Raw genomic sequence first — 13,718 nt, 5'->3', positions numbered from 1 at the left:
GCCAGCAGCACAGGCAAGCTGCGGCCACAAAGCCCGCCGTCACTGAAGCTGCTGCTGCTGCTCTCTCTCGCGCTCTGCGTTGGTAAATAATTGATTCCTCCTCGCTGCCTTTCTCTCGCGCGCCCCCCTCGCACCGCCTCCATCAGTCAGTCCCCAGCTTTGTCCGGCAGCTCTTTATTCCGCCCCCCACCCCCAGCTCGCTTCCCTCCGCCGCCCTAAGCGCACGATGGATGGAGGGAGCCAGCCCGGGAGCTCAGCGAGCAGCCTCGTGCAATCGCCCGGCCGCTCCAATCGATCGCCGCCGCAGCCCTGCCGCCGCCGCCGCCACCCAAGCCTTCCTTCCCCGGCGCGCGTCTGCGGGCCGGCATCGGCCAAGAACGGAGTCGCCACACGTGCATGCTTGGGGGTGCGTGTGTGTGTGTTTTAAAGTCAGGATATATTTTCTTGCCAGGTAGACAAAAGGAAGGAAGTTCGGGTGTTGTTGTTTAAAAAAAAAAAAAAATCTACTCCAAAGGAAGCCTTCTCTTCTGCTTGGAAAACACTTTGCTAGAATTCATCTCCAACCAAGGAGCCTTTGGCTCAGGGATTGTTAAACCGTGAAGATGGGACGCAAGGAGGCCAAAGTGGGCTAATCACGATCAAAGACCACTTGGTTGTGTCGATGGCCCTTTCCCCTCCCGCTGCTCCTGGCTCGCCGGGAACAAAGCGGGGGGAGGGTGGACGGAGGGGGGGCAGAGTGAGGATGATTCCGGGTTTGGCTCATCTGGTCTGCCTAAGGCAAAGCTTTCCAGCGTTATTGATCTCTGCACATTTCACCCCCGTGGTCGTCGTCGCCAAGAGAGGCTTCCTGTCTCTGTGGAAACTCTCTCTTCGGATTCCATGTGTCAGACCTCATCTGGGAAAGCATTTCTTCCCCCAGAAATGTATTGGCCAAGGAAAGCTGAGGCCACTCTTCTCCAGCCTCCTATGAACTAATTTCATGTGGCATTTGTCATATGCAGGGATCGGATGCGTCTACAACGCGTGTATATCCATCGCAAGAATCCCCCCGTCCCGTTGATTAAATATGGGGAGATGTATTTTAAGATTATTTTAAAGAAATACGCTGTAAGCCACCCCATCATAGTTACCATATAGAAGACACTGAGTATTATTTGACAACAGGGTCGTGATACAGATGTTTAATTTTTTTTTAAAATCCGGAACTAGTGCGTGTGGCGGGATCTCACCCACACCTCCGCAACCTAGGAGTAGGGGAAAAAAGAACCACCTCTTCCGTTTGTAGTCCTTTTAACCTAAATCCAGGGGTTTAATCCGTATTAATTAATCCGGAATAATTATCGCCGCCTTGATTCTGTTTATGCAGAGTGGGCAACCTGTGGCCCTCCAAGATGTTTTGGCCTACAACTCCCATCTTCCCTCACCATTGGCTATGTGGCTAGGTCTGATGGGAGGTGTAGGATAAAATGGAAAGGAGGACTATGTAATCCACCTTGCGTTCCTTGCAAGAGGAAAAAAGTGGGATATAAATGTAATAATAATAAAACAAATCTGGAGGGCCCCAAGTTACCCACATTCAGTTTACACAATCACTAAGGCGGATAAGAAAGTTCACTCCTCGTCCGGTACGTACGCATTGAAAGAGTGAGGAATATCCGCTCTTACAGTTACTTTGATGATGAATATACCAGGATGATTCAAAGGGCGCTAACTAAAGGCGCAACACTGATCCACGTCAGGACAGGTGATGTTGAATGTGCGCCTTTAGTGGTCATTGGCAGAGTTACAGCGCTAAATGATCGCCCTTGCCCAGCCAACAGTCATCACAGAAACACCGGGTAGGGCTGGTAGGAAGGAGACTTCTGATACAGCTTTCTGAAGCTGGCTGAATAACAAAGCCAGCCCCTTATGGAATCTAGAAAACCCTTCGTGCCCGAAGCTGCTGGATTCCTCGGAATGCAACGTTGGCTCAGCAACAATAAAAAAGAGGTGCGGAGCAAAGGAAGTTCGTAAGATTGGCGAAAAGGTCGTTCTTTCTACTGGGAAGGGCTCAGGGAACCTTTCGCCGGGAAGATCAGTGGCTGTCTCTGCATGAGTTTCTGTCCGAGAGAGTTGCACTTTCACCGCTCCCCACTTTTCTGTTCCTGGCGACTCCAAGTGGATGGTGCTAATACGGAACGGGGGGAGGAGGAAGCGAGGCTTGCGATCCCCATGTCTCTTGTGTCATTTACACTGACTGAGGCCGACGGCGTAGAGCAGCCCGAGCCAGCGGTGGAGATGGGAGGAAGGAAGCAGCAGCAGCCAGCGAAGGGAGTTTCTTATTCGGGGGCTGTGGAGAGGAAGCTGCAGTAGCAGAGACAAGAAACTTATTTTGCCCAGGAAAGGCCAGAGGCGGAACCAGCCCTTGGATCTGGCTGGTGCCACACAAAAAGGAGGAGACGACAGCACACACACACGGAGCTACGCACAAAGGCAGATTCAGATATTATTAGTTGCAACCAGCCGTACACGCTGGTGCGTGCGCGCGAGCTGGAATCGGCTTCCCCTCCGCTTCATCGCCTGGCACCGGATCCGGATCCGAATCGGAGAGTGGATTTTACAGCGACTGCCGGTTCTTCGGGGTGGGGAAGGGTGTGTGTGGTGAGAAATTCACTGCGTGGATGCCCTTCGCTTTCCCTTCCCCCCCTTTCAACACGGCGTGCTGCTGCTGCTTTTGCAGGGAGGCGGTGCGGCTAGCAGCTGCTGCTTTTCCTGAGGATACTACCGTTGTTTTGTTTTTCTACCGCACCGAATTAAACAGCCAGTCACCCCCTCATTGGCCAGGCAGGAGGGGACAAGCAAGGGGCAGCTGCCTGTAGCGGCGAGCGGCTGCCGTCTCCTGCTCTCTCCCCCTCTTCCTTTCACCCACCCCCGGTATACTTTGCGCTGCTGCTCCTCCTCTCAAGGAAGTTTCCTCCCCCTCTTCTTCTTCTGCCGCCGCCGCCGCCGCACTTCCCCATATTTCGCTGCCTGCCTGACCGCCCGCCCCAACTCCTCGCGAGGGAAGGGCTTCTGCCATCACCCCCTTCTCCACAGTGGGGCTGGCTCGGCTGGGTTCGGCGGAGCGACCCCCCGGCCCCTGAGCGAGGCCGAATGCCGGTGGCCGCCAATTCGCACCCCCGCGCGGTGCAGCAGCCTGACTCGCGCCCCTTCCCCGCCTCCGCCCGCCTCCGGGACCGGGACCGGGACCCCGCCAAGCACCACCACCACCAAGGGGCCAGCGGCGCCGAGGAGCGCCAGGAGCCCCAGCGCCACGGCCAGGCCGGCAGGGAGGCGGCGGCGAGGGCAGGCGGCGGCAGCGGCAGAGCGGCGGCTCCTTCCGGCGCCCCTTCGCCGCCCCTTCTGCTCGCTTTCTCGCCGTCTTCCCCGCCGCTGCGTCCAGGCGGGGGCCCTTCGCCGCCGCTGGAGCCCCCGCGGACTCGCTCCCGGTCTCGCTCGGGGTTCTTCAGCCTCCTCGCCATGAACGGCGGCGCCAGCGCCACAACTGCTGCCGCCGCGCACTTCCAGCCGCCGCCGCCGCCGCCGCCTGCCCCACCGCATCTCCATGGGCCGAGCCTGCCCGAGTTGGGCGCCCGCAGCCAAGGCAGAGGGAGCCCGGCTGGACACGGGCACCCGCGAGCCCCGCCTGGAGTCAGGGCGCCCGCGCCAGGTAATGGGGCCCAGACGGGGCTGGGTGAAGAGGGGAGCGGGGCGAGGGGGCGGGCTGTGCGCTCGGGGGACACACGCACGCACACACTACGCGGACGAGAAACGTGGAGTAAAAATTGAGGGGCAGGCGTAGTATGAAGAAAGAGGCTGGTGGGGCAAAGGACTGAGGCAGTCTTTGAGGGAATGGGAGGTGACAGGATGTCTGTGGGGTGACTAATAAGAGGGTGCTGAGGTGAATTTCCCGCGAGGATCTGCTCAAGTGTTAAAAAAGAAAAAGCAGCGGGGAGGGTGAGCAAAGATCGGGGCGGGCTGGGTGGAGAAAGAGACATTGGAAAGGTCTTGGCAGCCTTTAACCTAATCATGTTTACTTGGAAGTGAAGTCCCACTGAGTTCACTGGAACGTAACTTCCTAGTGGAGGTGTGTTTAGGATTTTAGCCGAGTAAACGTGTGCTTAGAATTGCACTGCTGTGTTTAAGTTGCTGTCCTGAAAGCTGTATTTATGATCGTTGAAACACCGTCAAATAATTTTCCAGTCTACACGTGAGTTGCTAGAAGCAGGACCTTCACTTTTGAAGCAAGGTGGCAATAAAGCAAGGGAATGATGGCGGGGGGGGGGGGAGGATGTGTTGGGGAAGATGGATAAATGAGACACAGGGAGAACACGCTGAGGAGTTTAGGATTGAGCCTGCATTTCCTCAGAGAGAGAGAGAGAGAGAGAGAGAGAACGAACAGGTTTAAGAAACCTGACATAAACAGTATTCTGGTTTCCCGCAATAGTTGACACACGCTGCGATAGTTCTCCAAGAGTTGTTTAGCCTCATCCCTTTCCCTTCCCAGTATTGCTTGGCTCTTTCTCTGTTGGTGTCAACAGTGTGTGTGTATGTACATGTGTATTATCTCCTAATGTGAAGAACATTAAACATGCTGACTGCTTTCCGGTGGAGGGAAGGCCTGGTGCATTGGGAGGTTCTCCCTTTAAGTACTCTGCTCCTGTCACTTTGTTTTTGTGGGTGGTGGTGCTAGATGTGCTGGGGAAGGCACTCCTAATTCTTCAGTATTGAACTTGTGCGGCTTGTAAATCGTTGTGGATGATTAAAACAGTGTTGTTACCCAGAATCGAAGCTGGGAGATTTTGTCCCTGGGATGAAATAGCAATGGTGTGCACATGGAGATGAAAAAGCTCCCATCTCTTGGGGCGGGGGGAGTGGGGAATGGCTCAGCAATAACAAGCCTGAAGGATTATAATAGAATAAATAAAGGTGGTGAAGCTCGGCTGAAAAAAAAACGCAGCTGGTAATTTTCAGAACAGCCAAAACATTTGAGGTGCACTGGAGCAGGAAATAGTGTGACCAGGCTCAGTGTGGTGTTGAACCTAACAGGATCATGAGAGAGGGAGACTTATTCAGATATCAAAATTTGTGATGCTAGAGGACTTGAAATGCCTGCCAAAGAAAACCCTGAAGCTTGTTGCTTACGCATTTACTCCAGTAGAAAAGCCATTGTCCTATAATATGTATAGTATAAAAGGGTATCTACAGCAAGTGTACAAGAAATCATTTCTTAAAAATAGTATGTTGGTTTTTGTACTGCCACAGGTAGAATTATGAATTAGGCTATTGATGGGGAAACTTATAGTTGAGATATCCCATCTGATCACAAAGTAGTTAAGAGTGTGTTTTTGTCCTCTTAAGAGTGCCATCATGTACATGTCTACTCAGAAGTAAGGTCCACTGAGTACAGGGAGGGGCTATAGCTCTGTGGTAAGGCACATGTTTTCCATACAGATGGTCCCAGGTTAAGAAGAGACATAGTGGGTCAGACCAAGGGTCCATCTAGTCCAGCATTCTGTTCATACAGTGGTCAACCAGCTGTTGATGGGAAACCCACAAGCAGGACATGAGTACAACAGCTCCCCCCACCCCCTGGGTTCCCAGGCAACTGGTGTAAATAGGTATACTGCCTCTGATACTGGAGGTAGCATGTAGCCATCAGGTTAGTTAGTAGCCAGGTTAGCTGATAGGTTCAGCCCGCAGCAGAAGTTCCCAGCTTCAATTTCCAGAATCTCCCAGTAGGGCTGGAAAAACTCTTGCCTAAATCCTGGAGAGCCGTTTCCAGGCCCTGTTTTTATGTAATGACAACTCATTGCGATTTAACTAACCATGAGCAGGTGCACTGCCTCCCGCGTGCTCGCCTCTTCCCCTTTATTGCACAACCCATGATTGGCTCCTTTGTAGGTTGTGTAGCCTGATATCCGAACCTGGACTTCTGGGTTGTTTAGGGGCTAAACAACCCAGCAGTTAACCCATGGTTTGTTGTTGGGTTAACCACTGGGTTGTTTAGCCCCTGAACAACTCAGTGGTCTGGGTTTGGATGTCACATGCAGAACCTACCGAGGAGCCGATTTTAGGTTGTGTGATAAAGGGGAAGAGGCAGGTACATGGGAGGCAGTGCATCTGCTTGTGCATGACAAACCGATAGGTTGTCATTACGTGTGAGCCAGGTCAGTGTCAGCACTCAGCAGTACTGGGCTAGATGGACCAAGGCTCTCATTCTGTATATTTGAGCTTCCTGTGTTTCTGTGTTCCTATGGGCTTAATCCCAGGAAAATGTGCACAGGACTGGAAGTCTATGGTTGTAATTGTTTTCTTAAGTTATTACAGTCTGTCTCTTCAAAAGAGCTTATGTTGGTTCTCCTTTTGACACAAGTACCAGGTTTGCACGATCATTGCTGCTCCCATGGCTTATTTAAGCCATAGTGGGGTGCGGTGCATTCCATCCGCCCTTTTAAATATTCAAAATATTGAATATTAAACAACCCTCATGTAAGCCATGCTCACTGGGTTCGCACAACATGATAAGCCATGGTGCCCACCTCCTGAGGGTTGAATATTCAAAAGGGCGGCTGGCATGCATCGCAATCCACCATGGCTTAAATAAGCCACGGTGGGCTGTGGCGATCGTGCAAACCTTTTCATTGTTTTGTAGACTTCTTTGGGGGTGTTAAAACAATCACAGGACTTTATGAACAGTAATTAACACAGTAATGCAACATTTTCAGGGTTTTTATGAGTAACATGGTTTTAAGGTAACAGTACAGATTTGTGCAAAATGGTATTAATAGTTACTTGAAACAAATGAGGTGGCATGGCTTTCAGCCTTCCTGGAAGTCAGGAAGTTCTCACTCCTAATTCCAGATGTGTGTGGGCTGGTTGTGGTTACTGAGTAGTGAGGGAAAGGCACACTGCAAATTCCCAACGAGAGACTCTTCTTTTATTGCATGGCACTTATGAGCTCTTCTTTCAAAAATCGTATTTCAGGTGCCCAAATCAGCCCTGTATCAGATCAAGGCCCTACGTTATACTATGATGGGTTCAGGTTTTACTGTCTAAAACCATGTTTTTTAGGGGTGTGTGCTAGAGGGTATTTTTCTGCACCCACTAAATAATGTTAAAATTGTCAGTGCTTTTGTTAAGTATCTGCTTGAACTAAAAATAGACAACGTTACATAATTAATTAATTGCTGTGAAAATATGGGTCTACTGCTTAATTCTAAGGAGCTCTTGCTTACCTTAAAATGCGTGCACACCACACACAACCCTGTGAATTTTCAGTTGTTGGGCTGGAATCAATGTGAAAGTTACCTAGTCCAGTTTTCTGCAGGATCCTGTAAACCCAGCATACATCATCCAGATCATTATATGTCTCGGGTTGAACAGTACTTGTGGGCTGTATATGTATTTCTTTCAGTGGCGCGAGCTATTTTTTGTATGTTGGAGCTGAATTTTAGATAAGCAGGGAAATTTAAATACAGCCTTTTTTTCTTGAATTGGTTTTGTGCTGAGCAGGTGATATCTGATTTTGAATGTTAGGCCTGTTTCCTGGTCTAAGGGATTATTTACAATATTCTATGAGAGACTGCTTTTTTGTGAAAAACTAAAATTCATGTAACTGCAAATATTACTTAAGAATCTGCATTCTAAACATTTTGGCATATGCTTTGAAATATTTCATTTTATTTATATTGAATACTTATGAAGTCATTAAATGAAGTCATGTGGAATAAATAGCAAAATATGTGACATAATCTGGAGTGCATAGAGAGCATGTTATTTGAATGGTTCAATGTACAGTATTTACATTATTTTTAATATTTAGTTAAAGTGATTGACATAGTCCTGAGGCATGGCCAGTAATTCTAGTGTAGTACTTCCAAATAAATGGCTTTATTGTTTTATATTGGGATGTAGTAGGTTTTTTCCCCCCTGTTTTTAAATAGGGTTAATTCCTCATAGTGATGCTTGCCCTCAGGCTTGAAGAATTTAGATGTGTCTGTTAACACGTGCACCATCCTGTGCATGATTACTTGGTAAATCCTACTGAGATCCCAAGAAAGTGTGCATATGATTACAACCGTAATAGAAAAAGAAAATGGAAGTTGAGCACTCCTGTAAGTCTCAGAGACAAGCACTGTACTTGATTACATTTTTATTTAATTCTCAGAAACTAATTGAATAGGCTTCCAATTATTTCTTCATTGGTGAGTAAACCAATTGGGAGTCCTAGCACACTGACTGGCCTTGGTAGCCAGCCATTATTTATGGTCACTTACGAATCTGTTCTCTTCCCTTACTCCTCTTGTGTGTGCAAACGACTCAAGAGAGTGGAGGGGTGGTCTCATTTCTCACTGGGCTTTTGAGATATGGGGAAGCATTAAGAATCTCTAGCTGCCTCTGATTGTGCCAGAGAAGTTGGGCAGAGTCCTGCCCAGCACAAAGCAAGAGACTCCTCTTTTCCCAGATTTCTGTGAGGCACAAAGAACATAGAAAGAGAAGTATCTCTCACTTTATGCTGGGCAGCCATGGTTAGGTAGTAATCAGAAAGAGACTTATGGCCACTGCTGGTGACCACATTGAAACCAATGCTGTTCCCTTCTACTTTGATGTCATGCTTAGAAGAAAACAGTGGCTATTCCGTAATTCCTTGCATTAAGTAAGGATGTGTGCATGATTTTGAAAAGCATGCTCTTATACCTGGCACAGAAGATATATAAAGGGAATTTTGATAGGTTCAGCTTCTCATGCAGCTGAAATTCCATTTTTTGTACAACTATTAACAGTGAAAGGGCCTTGTCCTCCTTTGTATCTGATAATGCTTCCCCATTTTTCTTTCTTCTTTTTGCTCTTTCTCCGTCTCTTACATAAGCAAACTGGTTGTGGGGATTGTCTACTGGTGGGTCCCCCTGACCAATACTCTACCAAACTGTTTCTGCCCATGAGGACAGACTTATTTGCACTTTCGTTCCAAATCATTCACACTATTTTAAGCAGCCCAGAGGGCATGGTAGTAAAGTACTGCTGGTCAGGTACAAATTGCACAGTAGTGTGAGCATGTAATAAACCACAAAAATAAAGCAATGCCAGATCGAGCAGGGTTTTACAAACAAAAAATCTCATTTCAGTTATGAGTGGGAAAAATATCGAAAGGGGGTAGCCATGTTAGTCTGCTGTAGCAAAAACAACGAAGCGTCTTGCGGTACCTAAAGACAGACATGTTTATTATGGTACAAGCTTTCATGGATCAGAGTCCATCATATGTACCCGATGAGAGTATAGTCTGCAAAAGCTTTTGCCATAATAAATCTGTTGGTCTCTAAAATGCCAAAATACTCTTTGTTAATTTTTTTTTAAATAATAATCTGGTTTAAAATGTAATTTAATACAGCTATGTTAAAACCTGCACTCTTTGGGTTGACTAATTTAAGAACCATCATTTCAGTGGATCTACTCTAAGTGGGACTAACTTGGGATTCAACCCTGTTAATCTTAATCTGAAACCATCATCTATTTTATCTATCATCTATCTATCTATCTATCTATCTATCTTTATTTATTATTTTATTTAATTTCACTTCTATACTGCCCTTTGGGTATAGAAGCTCTTTGGGCAGTTCCCCCCAAAATACATATCACAATACAAGATCATAGAATCATAGGGTTGGAAGGAGCCTACAAGACCATTGAGTCCAAGCCCCTGCTCAGTGCAGGAAGCCTGATTCCCAGGCAGTCTCCCATCCAAGTACTAACCAGGGCTGACCCTGCTTAGCTTCTGAGATCAGATGAGATCAGGCGCATCCAGCCCATAATGTAAAATCTCTAACATCCACAATTTAAAACAATTTAAACAGCTAAAAGATTTACAGTAAGATACTGGGCTTGATAGAAACAATGCTCCATCATATGTCACCAAATGCCTGGGAGTAGGGGACAGCCTTAACCTGGTGCCGAAAAGATTACAGTGTTGGGCAGGTGACCTCAGTGGGGAGAGCATTCCATAATCGGGGGAAGAGCAGCACTTGGAGGAAGGCCTCTGATGTTGATCGTAGTGTCCAGGCAGGTTCAGGTTGGAAGAGGCGCTCTATCAGGTATTTTGGTCCCAAGCTGTGTTTCCCAGGCTTTATAGGTTAAAACTATCACCTTGAATCGGGCTTGGAAACTTTCAGGCAGCCAATGGAAGCAGGCCAGAATTTGTGTTATATGCTTGGATCTTCTGTTCCCTGTTATTAATCTGGCTGCTGGATTTGCCTAAGCTACAGCTTCTGAAGAGAAGCTGCACCTTTCTGCACCTTTCATCAGATAAATTGAGTTGAAGCGTGGTTTTTATGTAAAAAAAAAAAAAAGAAAGAAAAAAAGAGAGAGAGAATGATGGGAAAAATATGGCATCTGAGTCAGATTATAATAATAAAAGTGACATAGAAATTGCACACTTCTATTATTGTGGGCTTTGTCCAGGACCTAGAAAGTGGCAAATAATCACAGGTGCTAGTTACCAGGAGGTGTCATCCTATATCTCCCAGGGATCACTGACTGACCCTGCTTAGTTGATCTTTTATGTCTCTGTTATACCTGAGCTCTGCAGCCTGTTCATTTTTGAATATTTATGACTTTACTAACCAAACAAAGAAGATATTTACTTTTGATTTCTTGGAGAAACACTGTTTTCCTCATTAATTACCAGCCATTTTTGGAAAGTGCTAGGCACTAAGTGACCTTGCTTTGTGTCACTGCATGTGGACAGACAACCAAGCACAAATCTATTAACCTCCCTCCCTCTCTCTCTCTCTCTCTCTCTCTCTCTCTCTCAGTCTCACATACACACACATCCCCCCCCCCCCCCAAGCTAATGTACTTCTCTAGTGATCAAGTGGGTGGCATGATCAAACTTTTGGATTATTCTCCTAGGCTACTTTACAGGCTGTAGTTTATAACGAAATAACCTGTTTTATTCGTTATAGTAAATGAGTTAGTAGGTGTGCTTGCTTAGGAGAAAAACAAATTACAAAATGGGAGGAATTTCAGAGGGGAATTGATTAGGGATGCACCCAAAAAATAACCTTGGTACCCATCTCACTGGCTCAGATAGAGGGTTGTTTTGGCTTGGAGACTTGGACTGACATTGTGCTTTGTGTCAGAACCAAGGCCTTGCCTCACTTTCCAAAGCTGCAGGTCTTATTCCCATTGACTACCCATCAACAAATGCCTATAATTTTTTCATTTTTTTTTAAATGGATGAAATTGGCAGGTTTAGTATCTCTTTTTGAGGGGGTAGGTGCAGGTTTTTTGTGCTAGGCAGTTTGAAGTTGTGTGTGTGTTTTAAAGGTATAACCTATATTCTCTGTGGTGTTGTGGGCAATTTGCATGAGTGTGGCATACAAGATAGAAATGCTTCTATGCAAGTTCCCTGTGAAATGTCAGAAAAATAAGTGCAGGGTTTTTTTTGTGTAAGGTGAGCCTTTAAAGTTTGATGCCTTAAAAGAGGGGGCACCCCCCCCCCGACTCCTGGTTTTGTGACCAATGTTTTCTATTGTGTTGCGTGACTGTGTTATACATGCACACACGTTGGGCCTGTTTGCATGATATGGCAGCCCACCATGGCTTAATTTATCTGCAGGGGCTGTCACATCATGCCTGTGCGCTCCTGGCTTGCTGTGGCTTACTGTCTCATGTGAACCTGGGTGGCAGGGGTTGTTTGAGGGTTAGACAACCCTCCAATAACCCTACAACAAGCCATGGATTATTTGAGGGTTTGCATGACACTGCAAGCCGGGTGCCCTACTTTACAGAAGTGATATGTGGATTAATAAGGTGATTACTTCTTAAAACATTTATTTATTTATTATTACAAACAAAGAAGCGTGTCTGGATGTTGTGGTCTTTTTGGCACCTGTTCAAACCCTTTTCAGTTTCCCAGGCTTAAAAAAAATTGTGCTAGTGCTTTTTAGGTCTTTGCAGTGTTGCTAGTTTTATCTTGGTTCCTACTTTGGTTTTACTCTGTTTTAAATTTAGTTTCTTTTGTGAACTGCCCAGAGAGCTTCAGCTAATGGACAGTATAGAAATGGAATGAATGAATGAATGAATGAATGACTGAATGGTGGGCTGCCATGCATGACTGAATGGTGGGCTGCCATGCATGACTGGTGGTTGGCTGCATTTGGCTTGATGAGCCCCAAGTTTTGCAGACCTGAGCTAGAGACAAGGTGCTCAGTTGCTAGGCAAGAGCGTCACTGTAATGGATTGTTTTAGCTGGCCAATTTTCAGGGGAACCCTTCTTTTCTGATAACTCTAAACTCTCAAGGTACCTTTGGGTTATTTCTGTAACTGCACTAACGTCAGTTGCCATTGCTTCGTCTTCAACATTGTTTCAGTTTCCTTACACACATGCGTGTGCGTGCACAGTACATAACCTGCTGAAAGGTTCATCAGAGCTTCACTATCAAATAGTGTGGTGAGAGGTTATGGGAAGCTATCTTCCTAAGCTACTTTGGCTTGAAAGCATTCAGTCTGAAGGATCTGTACTTGTGTTTGAATACAAAACCCAGAATATGAAGGTTATAAAGCATGTAAAATGCTGTGAATGGAAAGTTGCTGGTTCATAGCAATCTTGTCAGATGCTGCACATTTTAAACAGTGTGAATGTTGAACTGGCACAACATTTTAAAAATGATTTTAAACAGTCAATTGGATCCATACTTAGTCATACTTGGATCCATTGAAAGCAATGGAACAAGTTGGTAATCACTAACTTGTTCCATTGATTTCAGTAGGTCTACTCTAAGCATGACTCAGTCCGGATTGACCCCAGTATGTTTAGTTTTGCATTGTCATTGAAAAGAAGGTACTATGGCTTTATAGCAAGTGGCATTCTTAAATTTGATTTTTCCAGTAGTGTAGGTAACTGGAGTTCTGGCGAGCATCACAATCCCCTTAAAATACAAGGCTATTTTCTTAATTTATTATCACTAAGTACAATCAGTGGCTTGACAATTTTAAAGAATTGTGATTGGTTTTTGCTACATGAAAACTGGACTTCTATCTTCAAAAGTGTCTAGTCTTAATACATCAAGGGTGCAATCCTATGCATTTTTAGACAGAAATAAGTCCTACAACGCCCAGCATTTATTTTCTGTCTAAACATGCATTGGATTGCACCCTAAATTAGCCTAGTGAGAACTTATATAGCAGAGAGTTCACAGTGGCTTACCCTCGTGTGGCGCAGAGTGGTAGGCGGCAGTATTGCACCCGAAACTCTCCCCATGACCTGAGTTCGATCCCAGCAGAAGCTGGGTCCCAGGTAGCCGGCTCAGGTCGACTCAGCCTTCCGTCCTTCTGAGGTTGGTAAAATGAGTACCCAGCTTGCTGGGGGAAAGGTAGTCACGACTGGGGAAGGCAATGGCAAACCACCTTGCTATAGTCTGCCATGAAAATGCCAGCGCAAGCGGCGTCCCTCTAGGAGTCAGCAATAACTCGGTGCTTGCACAGGAGGAACTTTCCTTTCCTTTTCACAGTGGCTTGCTTTGTACATAAAACTAACCTGTGCAATGGGTTGCTGAATTCTGGGTTGTCATATTGTGTGCAATGATATGGGGCGGAAAAATTTCCAAAACAGGAATCTTCCTGGAAATTTTTCCAGTGCTTTATTTTTCTGCTGAAAAATTTTCATTGCATAAGTTCATTAGTAACAATGAACGGATGCC

At 46.4% G+C, this 13,718-nt stretch overlaps 1 protein-coding gene across 6 annotated transcripts in view; it reads left to right on the top strand.

The window, feature by feature from the left end:
• The first annotated feature begins 1,173 nt into the window (after positions 1–1,173).
• Positions 1,174–13,718, top strand: part of RNF38 (ring finger protein 38) — a 117,131-nt gene continuing 104,586 nt past the window's right edge. For all 6 annotated transcript variants that reach the window (XR_014787854.1, XM_084834892.1, XM_084834891.1 and 3 more), the window contains exon 1: positions 1,174–3,688. Coding sequence is in view for 5 of the 6 variants with exons in the window: in XM_084834892.1 (XP_084691018.1) it covers positions 3,133–3,688 (556 nt within the window). In the remaining variant the exon portion in view is untranslated. The remainder of the gene's footprint in view (positions 3,689–13,718) is intronic.

The sequence above is a fragment of the Heloderma suspectum genome, chromosome 2 (genome assembly GCF_057233095.1).
Source record: "Heloderma suspectum isolate Gila_16-S chromosome 2, 16-S_ref, whole genome shotgun sequence".
In the NCBI taxonomy this organism is placed as follows: Eukaryota; Metazoa; Chordata; class Lepidosauria; order Squamata; family Helodermatidae; genus Heloderma; species Heloderma suspectum.
This window is presented reverse-complemented; position numbering and strand designations above follow the sequence as displayed.